At 38.5% G+C, this 15,238-nt stretch overlaps 1 protein-coding gene across 6 annotated transcripts in view; it reads left to right on the forward strand.

Annotated features, from left to right (window-relative positions):
- cdk5rap2 (CDK5 regulatory subunit associated protein 2) overlaps positions 1-15,238 on the forward strand; it is a 68,193-nt gene that overhangs the window by 12,109 nt on the left and 40,846 nt on the right. For all 6 annotated transcript variants that reach the window (XM_061908206.1, XM_061908207.1, XM_061908209.1 and 3 more), the window contains exons 2-7: positions 2,160-2,215; positions 2,636-2,697; positions 4,675-4,785; positions 14,508-14,584; positions 14,659-14,782; positions 14,889-15,055. In XM_061908206.1, coding sequence (XP_061764190.1) covers positions 2,160-2,215; positions 2,636-2,697; positions 4,675-4,785; positions 14,508-14,584; positions 14,659-14,782; positions 14,889-15,055 — 597 coding nt within the window. The remainder of the gene's footprint in view (positions 1-2,159; positions 2,216-2,635; positions 2,698-4,674; positions 4,786-14,507; positions 14,585-14,658; positions 14,783-14,888; positions 15,056-15,238) is intronic.

Here is a 15,238-nt window from a genome sequence, read left to right on the forward strand (position 1 = left end):
TAGTTGCATCGCAATTTAGAAATGGGAGATTGTAAAATCGATTAGTAAACATCAATAATTTATTTTTCTATGTATTGTAAGTAAAGTAATGCAGACAGTTCTTAAATTTGGCTGACTGCAGCGAGCTACCTCACGAGAGATCCGACCAGCTCCTTTATTTTACGCCACTTATGTTCCAGTTTTGCACACATTAAATCAATTTATTAAATGTAAGGGGAATTAATCCAACTGTTTCTTATTATAAATGCACAAGTGATGAATGTGTATTTAGTGAAAGGAAAATAAATGTAAAACTACATCAACATACATCAATTAATTAATTTATTAAATGTAAGGGGAATTAATCCAACTGTTTCTTATTACCAATGCACAAGTAATTAATGTTTATTCAGTGAAAGGAAAATAAATGTAAAACTAATCAACATACGTCAATTAAAGATTCATCAATAATTGATTTTTCATCGAAACTTGGCTCGTGAATCAAAATCTAATCGTGAAGTGCCCAAAAATTCCCACCTTATAAAACAACCATGGAAAACACTCAAACTATCATCATAAACAAAATTCTAAGATCACAAACACTTAATAATAACCTCTTAAAATGAAGGTGCAAAAATAAGAAATCTGTAAGATGCTTAATAAAGTGTAACAAAATAGTGATTTTGAAACTTTATTTGCATAATTTGAAAATGTAAACTGAGAAACCTGTGAATAACTATTGTCTGTCGGTTTAGTGACAGGAAGTTACAGCTGTGCTCTAAGGGGTTAGCGCAGCCAAAGTGGTGTGGGGACTAGCGCCTTGCATTATTTACAGACCACACTGGTCTGACTACAGTCAGTTTGGGGGGAAAAAAATTAAAATTGCCAGACCGTCGAGGTGACTTGTTCTGTTTTATCCACAATTTTTTTGCTTTCTGCAGCACTCATTTGTAGTTTCTCTTCTCACTCCATGCAAAGAATCAACCACAGGACAAAAAGATGGCGCAACCAAACATGATAATTGATACGGTTGTCCCTCCCACTGATCAGTGATCCCTTCCTGCGCTCCTCGGATCCCCGAGTGCGAGTGCCTTTCGTCGTGCAACCAACCTTGCGCCACAACTTTCAGTTTTTCCGCCGAAGAAAAAAATAATTAGAATGTTTTATCAGACAGATTTTTAATTGATATCGATAAGGTGTCTATCGCTTTTTATCGGCCAGCCTTAATTTAGAGGCAATTCGACTGAGTCTGCTCTGAGAGCCGGCCGAGTCTACAACCAAGCAAAAAAGGTCTTCAAATCTGGCACCTTTTTGATTTTTCGTAAATCGGTAGTTACCAGTTGGTGGTGCCTAAAAAAAATACCAAATTTGGTACACATCCCTAGTCACACTGGATGTTGCACACTACCTGCAGAGTAGACAAGCGTGTGTTTTTTTGCAAAATTTGGAGAGATAGTGTACACTATATGAGGAAATAACTATTTGTCCTAAGCCGTAGCACATTTGTGGCTGTGGCATGTGTTGGAGGTAGTTGTCTTATTATTAGACAAAGAGGTCAGCTTGAGACCTAATCATTTTTACTGACCAGTTCAGTCAGAAAAAAGAAAACTGTATTCCTCCATGCAAGTACTTTCCAGTGGAACAAGGAGCTATTACGTAATAATATCCATGATGTGCTGTTGTTGTTGGTCAGATGTGTAATGTTGATGTTTGGCACGTTGTGTTGTGATTGGCTGCGGGGTGTCGCCATCATCTCATCACAGTCCTCTATTTGTCCACTAACAAAACTATGTGCCTCCCTTCACACACACCAATCCACTGCTTTCTATAACTTGAGAGCCAGGCTGCCACTGGCACATGGTGCATTTATCACACACGCACACAAACACACACACACACACACACACACACACACACACACACACACACACACGCAGACTGCTCTGCCATGTAGATGTAAAATGTAAATGACTCTGAGGGTCATTCTGAATCTATTTGTGGAGTGTCCGTAGGGCTCAGTGGAAGCCACCCAGTGTGAGTAATGCACGAACAGGACTGTGTTGTGATTTCCACAAAAATAATGTCAGTGTGTATATATGTGACCTGTGATAAGCAGAAAGTGAAGGATGACCTCGCCTTCCTGTGTGAATGATTCATTTCTAAATATGATTTCTCCTCAGCTGCGCTTTGCCAGACTCCATAAATGCCGGGGTATATTCCACTGACAACATGACAGGTACGACAGAGCTTTTTTTTTAATGTCCTCTCTCCATGTTTGTTTGCATTGTCTTTCCCTTGTGGGTTAATTATTGCTGTGGTTCATCCGTTGCTGCCACCGCCAACACTGTCTGAACCTGAGCAGAGACATCCGCCTTAAGAGTCTCATTAGCTAATCCCACTGCTAATTCCCATGTCTCGTGTGACAAGCTACACACAAGCACACGTTTATGGAGAGAAGCTAATTTCTACCATGCATTCACAATGTCACCCAAATGTTTCACAAAACTTCAAGCACATTTAAGCAATCATCATGCACGACGCTCGCCGGGATTGTTTTGGTCTTTAGCTAAACTCATTGTGTAATTGTCAGTCTCATGCAAAATAACTCTTTGGAAATGATAACTCATAGGAATAATGCTTGTTTATTACCTGACAGCGTCGTCCATTCCTGGCCAGATGTCCCCCACCAAAGCTCTCGCCATGAAGGACTACGAAAACGTGAGTGGTTTGTTTCCCTTATGTTCAATGCATAGTGGTTTTCGTTTATTAAGGGGACATTTGAGTTAAGTTTGAGTTTATTTCGAACATGCAAGCATACATCATACATCATAATTTCCAGTTTCTCTTTTCAACATGTTCGAAAAGGAGTAGGAAGAAGCAGAGCTTATTTAATCCAACCCCTTTCTTTTACATCACAGTTGCTAAAACTTTTGTTCACTTCCTGTTCTCAATGTATTCACAATATACTCCATAAGTAATCACAATAAAAATAAAAATTGGTGAAGTAAGTTTTATTCCATACGATCAGATAAGTAAGATTATTTTGAGAATGAAAGAATGGATGGATGAATAAATTCAGAATATTTATCATGGTTCTTCTTCTTCTTTGTACCTTGTAAACACTAAGTTTGAAGAGTTTCTTGAAGTGGATCATATTAGTACATTGTTTGATTGCTTTACTTAATCCATTCCATAATTTAATTCCACATACTGATATACTGAAGGTCTTAAGTTTTATTCGTGAATACAATGTTTTAAATTGCATTTTTGGATATATATATATATATATATATATATATATATATATTGGATCCACCTTGGACTGGACTCTCACCGTTAGATCCACTATGGATTGGACTTTCACAATATCATGTTAGACCTGCTCGACATCCATTGCTTTCGGTCCCCTGGGGGGGGGGGGATTGCCCACATATGTGGTCCTCTCCAAGGTTTCTCATAGTCATCATTGTAACTGTCACCGACGTCCCAGTGGGTGTGAGTTTTTCCTCTCCCTTATGTGGGCTCTACCGAGGATGTCGTTGTGATTTGTGCAGCCCTTTGAGACACTTTTGATTTAGGGCTGTATAAATAAACATTGATTGATTGATTGATTGATTTTTCTCTAAGATTATATTTCTCCTCTTTTGTTGAGAAGAATTGTTGTATATTTTTGGGTAGCAGGTTATAGTTTGCTTTGTGTATAATTTTAGCTGTTTGCAAATTCACTATGTCGTGGAATTTCAGTATTTTTGATTCAATAAATAAAGGGTTTGTATGTTCTCTATAGCCAACATTATGTATTATTCTAACTGATCATTTTTGTAACACTGCTAGTAAATGAAGTGTACTTTTGTAGTTATTTCCCCATATTTCTACACAGTAATTCAGATATGGTAACACTAGTGAGCAGTAGAGAATAGGAAGTGATTTTTGGTCTAGAAAATGTTTTGCTTTATTCATTATTGATGTGTTTCTTGCTACTTTATGTTGAATATTTTTTACATGAGATTTCCAGTTAAATGAAATTTGGTTTCATTTACTCTTTCAATTTCTATTCCGTCTATTTTTATTTGTGTTTGACTTTCTCTTCTACTGTTACCAAATAGCATTGTTTTAGTTTTACTGATATTCAACGATAGTCTGTTTTTGTCAAACCATTTTTTTAATTTGTTAATTTCTTCTATTATTATTTGTATTGTCTTCTGTGTTCTCTCCTGAACAAAACACTGTTGTATCATCCACAAATAATACTAACTTTAAATCTCTTCTAACTTTACAGATGTAATTTATACAAAGATTGAATAATTTAGGTCCTAGTATTGAAGATGATCAGAGTGTGTGTGAATCAGACCCAGGCGAGCTGAATGTTATATTTCAGCATTTGACTGGAATGCATCCTCAGACATTTTGGCCTTTGCTGCCTAATTAGAGCATTGCACAGGGTCCTGGCTGCATCCCCCACCCCCCGTTTCCAGATGTATGCCGCTCAGAGCCCCGAGCACAATGATGCACAGTCTGCCTCGCACACATGTAACCATGAAGGCCCTCATTCATTTTAACAATAACACACACACACAGTTGTTTTTTTAGATCATGTGATTCAATGCTTTGTTTTCATTGCCCTGGCTGTACGAATCGCCCTTAACTGGGCAATTTGATTATCCTATGATAACGTGTCCTTTGTTTTGTCTCCAGCAAATCGCAGCACTGAAGAAGGAGAACTTCAACCTGAAGCTGCGCATTTACTTCATGGAGGAGCGCATGCAGCAGAAATGCGACGACTCCACAGAGGACATATTTAAAACGGTGTTGTATTATTACTAAAACTGCAACATGTCAGTTAGTCATAAAGAAAGTAAAGCTGAATAAAAATTAGGGTTGTGCCATATGGACGATATTAGAGCCGCAACTAACGACTATTTTGATAGTCCACTAGTCATCAATTATCTTAATGATTAGTCAACTAACCTGATTATGAAGCATAAACCTATACAGTGACTCTAATTTAGCCATCTGCTTTTAAACACAACAAAGACGATTACCCATCCGTCCCTTTTCTACCGCTTGACCCCTATAGGGTAGCGGGGGGTGCAGAAGCCTATCTCAGCTGCATTGGGGCGGAAGGCGGCGTACACCCTGGACAAGTCGCCACTTCATCGCAGGGCCAACACAGATAGACAACATTCACACTCACATTCACACACAGGGGTCAATTTAGTGTTGCCAATCAACCTATCCTCAGGCGCATGACTAATTAATTCAAAAATATTTATTTATACTGCAATTATACTGTTCAATAAGCTGTTACAAAAAACTAAATGACTATTACACTTAGAGATGGGTACCGAATTTGGTACTTTTGTAGGCTTCAACCGAATACCGTCGGTACGACCAGGTATCAATTCATGTAGCAATGTTGCACGGGACATCACGTTTGGTTTCAGACTCATCACGTCCAGTCGCAGACTAAATACCGGCTTACATCAATAATCACTCAAGCAGCACTCAGGGCAGACTCAGCCAAACTCCCTCTTAGTAATTTTGTGGCTTCACTCTTTTGAAATGCATATTTACATTGGATTTGCATATTTACAAATGTGCAACTGCATATTTACATTGGATTTGCCATTAGTGATTTTATATGGCGATTTCAACACCTCCATATTAAGATAAGGAAACTAAAACTAAAATTATTGTAACAAGCACAATGCAGTACAAACATTTTGTAGGTTGCAACATAACATATTCAACTTCTTGGGAAAAGCTACTTTCTAAGACAACATACCATAAAATAACATATACATTACTGGCATCTATTGTCTAGGAATTGCAAATGCATTGAAAATGAGACTCAAATGTAATAAGTTCTTAACAAATGTAAAAAGTACTTGAATTGATTGATTGGCTAACCTTGGCTAAATTGACAGTTACATCTATTTTTCACCCAACTTTATCTTGCATTTGTCAGCTAATTGGCAACGTAGCAAGCTAACTATCTTACCGAGTTTAGATCGTATCCTTAAGATATCATGCCTTCGCTATAAATGTACTGCCGTAGAAAAACAAGGTTTACTTTGCAAAATGAGAAAGGTATTAATGTCTTCAGAAAGATTAGGGTGAAATGTTCCCACACTTTACGTATTTTCACTTGCAATGTTTTTGCCATTGGCCGCGCTGACTCGCTTCTGCCTGAAAAAAGTGATGACGTCACAGACTCCTGTCAACAAATGTTATTTTCCATATTTGTCGACAAATATTTGCACCCGTAGAGGATACACAAAATAAGTGACATAAATTTGTCTGACGATAGTTTTCAATACAATCCTTATATCGTGATAGTGCATGTTGATGACACATTCTAGCTGTGGCCCGCAAATTTGACAGTAGTAAGCCACTGAAGTCAGTAATCTCTGCTTCCATGGCTGCAAAGGAAGTATGTTTCTTACACGTATTATCATCACTGGAAGACGAGAAATAGCGAAAAATGCTACACTACAACAGTGTTAATTTCATTTACTCAACTTTTGTTGACCTATTTTCCCCTGACTAAAATAGGGTGATAACAAATTCCAACAAATGCACATTGACCAAAACAATGATGAAATTAAAGGAGCCAGATGTAGTAATGTGGCCAGAAATAGTACTGCAATCACAATCAAATTCTGTAGTCCCGTCCCACTCTCAATTACTGTGGTTGCCAGATACGCAGCCGAATCCTAATCCAAGAACTTCAAATGGCAATCGACGAGTCCTATGCTGTAGGTTTCATTTGTTAATGCTTCTTGCAAAATGGTTTGCTAAGTAATTATGCCACATTTACTAATGTCAATTAGCCAAATGTATTTGTAAAGTTACACAGCAACTCAGTGGCCTAGAGGTTAGAGCAGGGGTCACCAACGTGGTGCCCGTAAGGACCGGGTGAGTAGCCTGCTGGCCTGTTCTTTTAAAAAAATATTTTTTTGAAAAATTAGTTTATTAATCAATCCAACAAAACAATACCATAACAATGCAATCCAATTCCAAACCCAACCCAGCAACATTAAGAATAGCAATAAACAGCGCAATTGAGGACACACAAACATGACACGGTACAATCTAAAAGTAGTGAAACAAAAATTAATATTATAAATATTAGTAACAATTTCAAAATAGCAGTGATTAAAAATCCATCATTGATATTATCATTAAAAACATTTATACAAAAAATAAAAATATGAACAATGGTGTCACAGTGGCTAACACTTGCATTGCATCTCATAAGCTTGACAACACTGTGTCGAATATTTTACACAAAGATAAAATAAGTCATATTTTGGTTCATTTAATTTTCATTTTTTTCGTGTTTTCTCCTCTTTTAAACCGTTTTTTTCATCATTTATTCTCTACAAAAAAACCTTCCGTAAAAGGAAAAAAATGTACGACGGAATGACGGACAGAAATACCCATTTTTTATATATATATACATTTATTTATCTAGCTATTCTTGTTTAAATCACACTTACAAATGACTATATATGTATATATATATATATATATATATATATCCATCCATCCATCCATTTTCTACCGCTTATTCCCTTTCGGGGTCGCGGGGGGAGCTGGCGCCTATCTCATCTACAATCGGGCATATATATATATATATATATATATATATATAAACACTTAAAACTGTAAAGTGTTTTTTTTGTTTAATATAAATGAACTCTGACCTAGTATAGTTCAAAGGTCAGTATTGTGCCTATTACCAAATTGTAGCGTTTGTTTTGTGCTCTTACAAACAAGCTAATGTTAGCCGATGCAGCGAATATGAGGAGAAGAGTTTCCCCAAAAAATATCAGAAAAAAAGAAAGAAAATATATCTTTTTTTTTTTTTTTACCACTATCAAAGGATCCTGCGTGTGTTTCATTTGCGGGGCAACTGTGGCAATAGCAAAGCGGCACAATGTGGAGAGACATTTCACTACGTGTCACACAAGCTACCATGCTAACTACCCACCGGGCAGCGCACTGCGTGCAGAAAAAGCCCGCGAGTTAAAGGCAGCTTTCTGCAAACAGCAGTCTTTTTTTACTAGACCGGTTAAAAACTCCCAAAAAGCAACCAAAGCCTCGTTTAGAGCTACGCAATTCTTGATGAAGAAAAAGATGGCATTTACTGACGGAGAGGTTGTCAAAGAAGCAATGATGAGAATTGCTAAAACTGTGCTTGAAGATGAGAAGAATGGAACCGATGCACTCTCCAGTCTCTCCGATGTTCAACTTGGGGCAACTACAATGGTAAGAAGAGTGTCGGTGATGTCTGGGAACTTGACCGACCAGCTGGACCGTGATCTGGCGAGGTGCTGGTGGTTCAGCATCTAGTGTGACGATTCAGTGGACAGCAGCAGTACGGCGCAGTGATGGTCTCTATCAGGATGGTGTTTGGTGATTTCTCCACAAAAGAAGAACTTCTGACACTACTGCCGCTGAAGACAACTATGAGGGGAGTTGACATTTATAACGCAGTGAAGGAGTTTGGGGTGTTTAAAAAGGTGCCGCTGGAAAAGCTGGTATCAGTGACTACGAATGAGCCTCCTGCTATGATCGGCCGACACACAGGATTCGTTGCTCACTGTAAAGCTGACCCAGAGTTCCCAAACGTTCTGCAGTACCACTGCATCATACACCAGCAGGCCTTATGTGCAAAAGGGATCTGCTTTGAGCACGTAATGACTCCCGTCGTAAAGATCATAAACAGCGTCTGCTCCAGAGCTAAACAGCACAGAACATTCAAGGTACTTTTGGAGCAGCTGTCAGCTGAATATGGTGACCTGCTACTACACACAGAAATCCGATGGCTCAGCAGGGGACAAATTTTGCAACGTTTTTTGTCACTTTTGGGTGAAATCAAAGAGTTCATGCAGTCCAGAGGTGAGGACACCGTGCTGCTGGAGGACACTGAGTGGATCCTTGACCTTGCATTTTTAACTGACATTACTGGAAAACTTTACAGTTTGAACTGTGAGCTGCAAGGCAAAGGTAAAACTGTCGCCGATATGATACATTTTCTCTGTGCATTTACAGAGAAAAAAACTGCTGCACTTTCCAAACTCTGTGCAGATGGTGCTGAAAGACAATGCTTCTGTACTCGAAAAAAAACCAACAGGATTTATCAATTCCTTTTGACATGTCAGGGCCATTTAATGATGACTTGACATGCAATTGTTAGATATGGCACCTTTTATTTGACAATTTAGTCGAATAATAATAACAAGTCAAAAATAATTGACAGACAATCATATTTCATTTCGTATTTAGGCAAGTGGGACAAGTTAGGAATCTATCCAATCAATCCAATGCAGAGGAGCGGCGGGCTGTATCATGGCGGGTATCCAATAAGAACTACAACTAAGACACGGTGTTTGGATTTTTTCACTGGGAAACAAGACTGTTTTGCAGGGATGTAACGATAAACGGTATTTATGATGACCGTGACAAAACTCCTGACGGTTAGTATTACCCCCTTACCTATCGAGCTACACCCCGGTATAGCTCGGTTGGTGCCAGCAACTTGAGGGTTCTAGGTTCGATCCCCGCTTCCGCCATCCTCGTCACTGCCGTTGTGTCCTCGGGCAAGACACTTACCCACTGGCTCCCAGTACCACCCACACTGGTTTAAATGTAACTTAAATATTGGGTTTCACTATGTAAAGCGCTTTGAGTCACTGGAGGAAAAGCGCTGTATAAATATAATTCACTTCACTTCACCCTTTAGAATTAAAATGATCGAAAAACTGAGATTGATAACTCCACTTTGATAAACTCACAGACTGAGTGGTGCCGGCTCGCTGGCTGTGAGACGTGTCTTTCCCCGTTAAAAAACAACATACTCCAATCTAAACTTCTATAACCACATTACTGTTTGAGAAACTAAGCTATTCAGTTGTGCACATTGAACTTACAAGCTGTGTTTCTCTGCCAACGGAATTAGGATAATCGCGCCCACTCTACACCGTTGACTATAATAGTATAAGTCCTCTATGAAATTGTTATAACTTTACCTCTGCATAACATTGGAAGTTTTTTAACATTCAAGGAAACAACACACCTGTCTTTTCTTCTCTCCCACCGTGGTTACAGTAAAGCCAAGTGCTGCGTAAGCTTCATCATATTCTGGTACGGCAAAAAAAAAAAAGCATCTTGCCCGAGGTCACACGAGCCCCTCTGGCATCCCACTGTGCCCCCCGTGCGGGGACCGCCCTACTATTTGAGAAGGACTGCCTCAGAGGAAAAAACACGGAGGTGTTTTATGGTGCGTTCACGTGCCGCTGAAGACGCGCTTTTCATATAAATACATCGTAAAGTGCTATACTACAAACCAATATTTACAATACATACATGCTAACCTCCTCCAACCTCCAAGGACAAAGCTTCGAACAATGGGAGACCAGGCTTTCCGCTCCGCTGCTCCCAGTCTGTGGAACACTCTCCCTGACCACCTGAGGGCACCTCAGACTGTGGATGCTTTTAAAAAAGGCTTAAAAACCTATCTTTTAAAAAAAGCCTTTCTATAGACATGCATGCTGGTTGTAGCTATTGGGCTGTTTCTAGTTTTATATTTTATTTATTTTTATTATAACTATTTTTTACACTGTGGCACTTTGAGGTTGTTTGCGCAACGTTAAGTGTTTTTTTACCAAAAAAATCTATTATTATTAAAAGTTTAGCTTTAAAACAGATAAAACACTAAGACTAAATCCCTTCAGCGAAACATAAAAACACAAGACATGTAAAATGGTGGGTTTTCTAACTGTGTCTATTTATTTAAGTTATGTTTACAAAACCTTTTGAGACAATACAATACAACAATAATTCTCATATTGTTACATCCCAACTTCACTTTTGCCACGGTAGACATTGTTGCACTCTGTAAACCCTGTGGCTTCATTTTGTCCATTAAAAATACAACCAACTTGAAGCACAAATTGCCAGCTAATCAGCAGGACATCTTTGAAACAGTAAGTTGGCCGAAGCTAAATGAGTCTTACTGTACTAATTTACTGTTACTATTAGGACTGTAAAGCAGGAGCAAGACCGCTTACTCAACCACTACTTTTGTTGTACACTATGGGCGTGTATATATACATATACATATATATATATATATATATATATATATACATCCTAGATTTATAAGACTAGTCGATATGTTTGGATGGGACAGTGGCCAAAATATAGAGTAAAACTAGTTTTTTCACATTACCATTTTAGTCATACATGCAGGTTCTCCATGTGACTGCGTAGGTTCCATCCGGGTACTACGGCTTCCTCCCATCTCCAAAGACACGCACCTGGGGATAAGTTGATTGGCAACCCTAAATTGGCCCTAGTGTGTGAATGTTGTCTGTCTATCTGTGTTGGTCCTGCGATGAGGTGGCGACTTGTCCACTGTGTACCCCGCCTTCCGCCCGAATGCAGCTGAGATAGGCTCCAGCGACCCCCGTGGACCCAAAAGGGACAAGCGGTAGAAAATGGATGGAATATTACATTTTTGAAAACAATGCTTAATTTCAGCTAAAATAATAACACACATTAAAGTAGTGCAAATTGTACTTAAGATATTCATGGAGTGCAAGTCTTGTTGCCAATTTAGTTTTTGAGATCTTCTGCAATAACCCTAATATAAGTGGTTTCAAGACATCTTCAGAGATGCGTTATCCGTTATATTGTATATTATGTGGGTTCTTCCGAGGATGTCGTAGTGGTTTGTGCAGCCCTTTGAGACATTTGTGATTTAGGGCTATATAAATAAACATTGATTGATTGATATTTTATTCAACAAAATTTACTGTAATTTTTGTCGAATAAAATGTTGAGGAATTTAGTTGACTAAAACTAAATAATTTGGATAACAAAAGTATGACTAAAACCAAAATACATTTTCATCAAAATACTTTTTCTGGGTCGTTTTTGTTGTTTACAAACACGGGAAATAAGTCCCTGGACACAGGAGGACTTAAAAGAAGAAAAACCGAAATTATTTAAAGCAGGGCTTAGTAGTAAGAAATAAATAAAATATATTACATTTATGTTTTTTATACTTGTGATCAAAATCTAAATATTTATTGATATTGTACATTTTGTATTGTAGTATGAAGTTTTGAAACAAGACTAACTGATTATTGCATTTTAACAGAAGTGTATATAAAATTGTGTTACAACACAAACCAACCAGACAACAGTAAATTACCCAGTAAATAAATAATAGTTTTTTACAAAATAATAACAACTAAATTGTTATATGTTATAGCATACGTCAGCAGCCAAATTAGGAGCCTTTGTAGCCCTTTTTAAATGGTTCTGTTTGTAATTTATTTTAGGGTTTCAATAAATTTGATTGGAAAAAAGATTTGATTTGTATTTTGTTGCTTTGATGACTCCTTATTGAGTAAAATAAGCTGACATTGTATTGCTCCAGCGCACACAAAAACAGTGCACCTATTGGTGAGTTACCTTGCGCTGCCGGTGATGTGGGAAGGGGGGCGGGACTAAATGACAAAGTGGAAAAGCAACAAAGAGCTGAGAGAAGATGAGAGAGGGTTTGCCGCCATTTAAAAGTGAAAAGGCAAACATTGTGGTGTCAAACAGATCTGGCATTTCAAAATACTACTACATTGATGATGCAACATTACCAGTAATCATCATGCATATTTAACAAGCAGAAACAAGGTAAAAGTGTATTTCGGCGGCTTACGCTGTCTTTTATGTTGGACTTGCGTAAACATTTTTTTATTCAAGCATGTTTGAATGTTAATTATATCCAGTTGTTTGTCCAAAAATCAAACACCACTCTTCCAATAATACCTTTTCAAATGTGTATACCGTATTTCCTTGAACTGCCGCCGGGGCGCTAATTAATTTAAAACCTCTTCTCAGTCCTGCGCTTACCAAAGGCATGCGGTAAAAGTAAGCATGCGCTAATTATTTTAAAACCTCTTTTCACTCCAGCACTTACCAAAGGCATGCAGTAAAAATTTGAGTCTGATGTAAGGATACCATCATGAAAAGAACATTTAATAAAAAAAACGTTATTAAGGTCTTACCTTTACTTATAAATGAAATCCATGCCAGCTCCTTCTGATCAAAAGCATTGATAACTTGTTTATAGAAGTCTTCCTTATCTTTCTTCAGTTTTAAAGGTCTCTCTGTCTCGATGGAAATCTTCCTTTATTACCTCCTGCTTCGATTGAAAGTCCAGTTTAGAAAACTGTTATCAGATCGCTGCTATCAGTTAGCTCGCCTCCTCAAGTGCGGGGGCGACGAAAGAATTACCCTCGGACAGCTCCCCCTCCCGTTCTGCTCCGTGGGTGATCTCTTTATCCCACCGCTGCCACCAGGAAGTGTTATTGTATAAATAATACACTGGGTATTTAGGACTGGAATATGCTCTATTTCAGCCCGGTTGTTTACATAGCCAGCATAGGTGAAGCACCCGCTTCGTCATATCCGTCCCAGCACAATTCACGTCACTCATTGTCACTTCTTCTGCAGCCGAGTAGTCGCAAGAAGGATCACTAGTGCCCTCTACAACCAGGAGGCGGGAGGCATTTAATTACTCATATTTGACAGATGCAGCTACGGTATTGTGACAGTCTCAAGCCGTCTTGCGGGTTCCCAGGACCACCAAGGAAGGACATGGCTTGAGCAGTTTGACTTTGTTTATTTTTCAATAAAACCTCAGTGCATGTCGCTCTTCCGCTCCTCCTCTCCTCTCCGCTCGCTCGCTCGCCGTCTCTTCACCGACATCTTGGGCCGGGCTCCAGCATGCCCTGCCTGTCTGTCGGATCGTCGGCTCCACAGGTATATTAATAAAACATAGCTGCTTACTGTTCTTTTTAGCATACCGGTTGCAATAGCTTGGACCTTAAATCCTACTGAATAGCTCTTAATCTTCTTCCCGGTGTAATTCAAGGCAGGCGCATACTATATGCCCGGCGACAATTCAAGAAAATACGGTATGTTGAATTGTTGAATACATTGCCACTAAATGTGTCATGCTTCATAATTTTTTTTGTCTAATTTGGTTCTATTTTCATTATCTATTACCTGGTTCACGAATGCAGCTGAGATAGGCTCCAGCACCCCCTGCAACCCCGAAAGGGACAAGCGGTAGAAAAATGGATGGATGTTCATCCAGCTACATATTTTTTTAAAACAAATTTAATGTAAATTATATATAGTAATTAAAATGTGCAATTTCAATATTATGTGTATTTTCTCTATAAGAAGAAAAATAAAGGTAATTAGAAAAATGATTTAAACTATTTTACCTAAAAGTCACTTTGAGGCTGGAAAGTGTTATACACAATTAATTGAAGAATTTAATCAATAGATTACTCGATTACTAGAGTAATCGGTATCTGCAGCCCTATCTTATGTACCAAATGTATTGTGATATAGATCAATAATCACAGTTGCAATACATATTTTAGGCCATATTACTCATCCCTAATGAAAAGTGATAGTTTTTTTCGAATATTTTCTTTTTACAGAATATTGAGCTGAAAGTGGAGCTGGAGTCAATGAAGAGGGAGATGGCAGAGAAACAGGAGCTCCTTGTGTCCGCATCGTAAGAGCTGTTCTTTCTTCTATAAAGCATTTATAACATTCTTTCACAAACAGACGTGATCACATGTTTTCCAGGAAAGCTCTGGAGAGTCTGGCCAGTCGAGAGTCAGCAGAGCCGCAGCGTGTGAGAGAACAAGCCCGGCAAGAGATGGATGCGCTTCGGGACTCGTTTAACAAGAGGATAGCAGAACTACAACACGTAAGTCAGTCAAATATTTTTTTCATGCCACCAGGCAAACGTAAAAGGCAGAGGGACTTTTTTATTTTGCAAGTGTTTATACTGTTCAAACTTGCTGTTTTGTCAGTGCCTCCGAACAGCTGAGGAGGAGGTAGAGAATATGGCGACCATTGCTGAGCAGGAGAAGCTAAAGAATATTAACATGGAAAAGCAGCTCCAAATCTTGGGTCTGCCTGGCGCCCTCACCACCTCACCCAGCCCTGACCTAATTCTGGCCCTGCAAGACAAGGACAAGTAAGCACAAAGAGCGCAATCTGTGTTGTTTCGACCAGTGGTCCCCAACCACAACTGAATTTTTTATTTTTATTTTTATTTTTTATTAAATCAACATAAAAAACACAAGATACACTTACAATTAGTGCACCATCCCAAAAACCTCCCTTTTTCATAACAAAGAAAAAAATAAATATTGACCGG

The sequence above is a fragment of the Nerophis ophidion genome, linkage group LG08 (genome assembly GCF_033978795.1).
Source record: "Nerophis ophidion isolate RoL-2023_Sa linkage group LG08, RoL_Noph_v1.0, whole genome shotgun sequence".
NCBI lineage: Eukaryota > Metazoa > Chordata > Actinopteri > Syngnathiformes > Syngnathidae > Nerophis > Nerophis ophidion.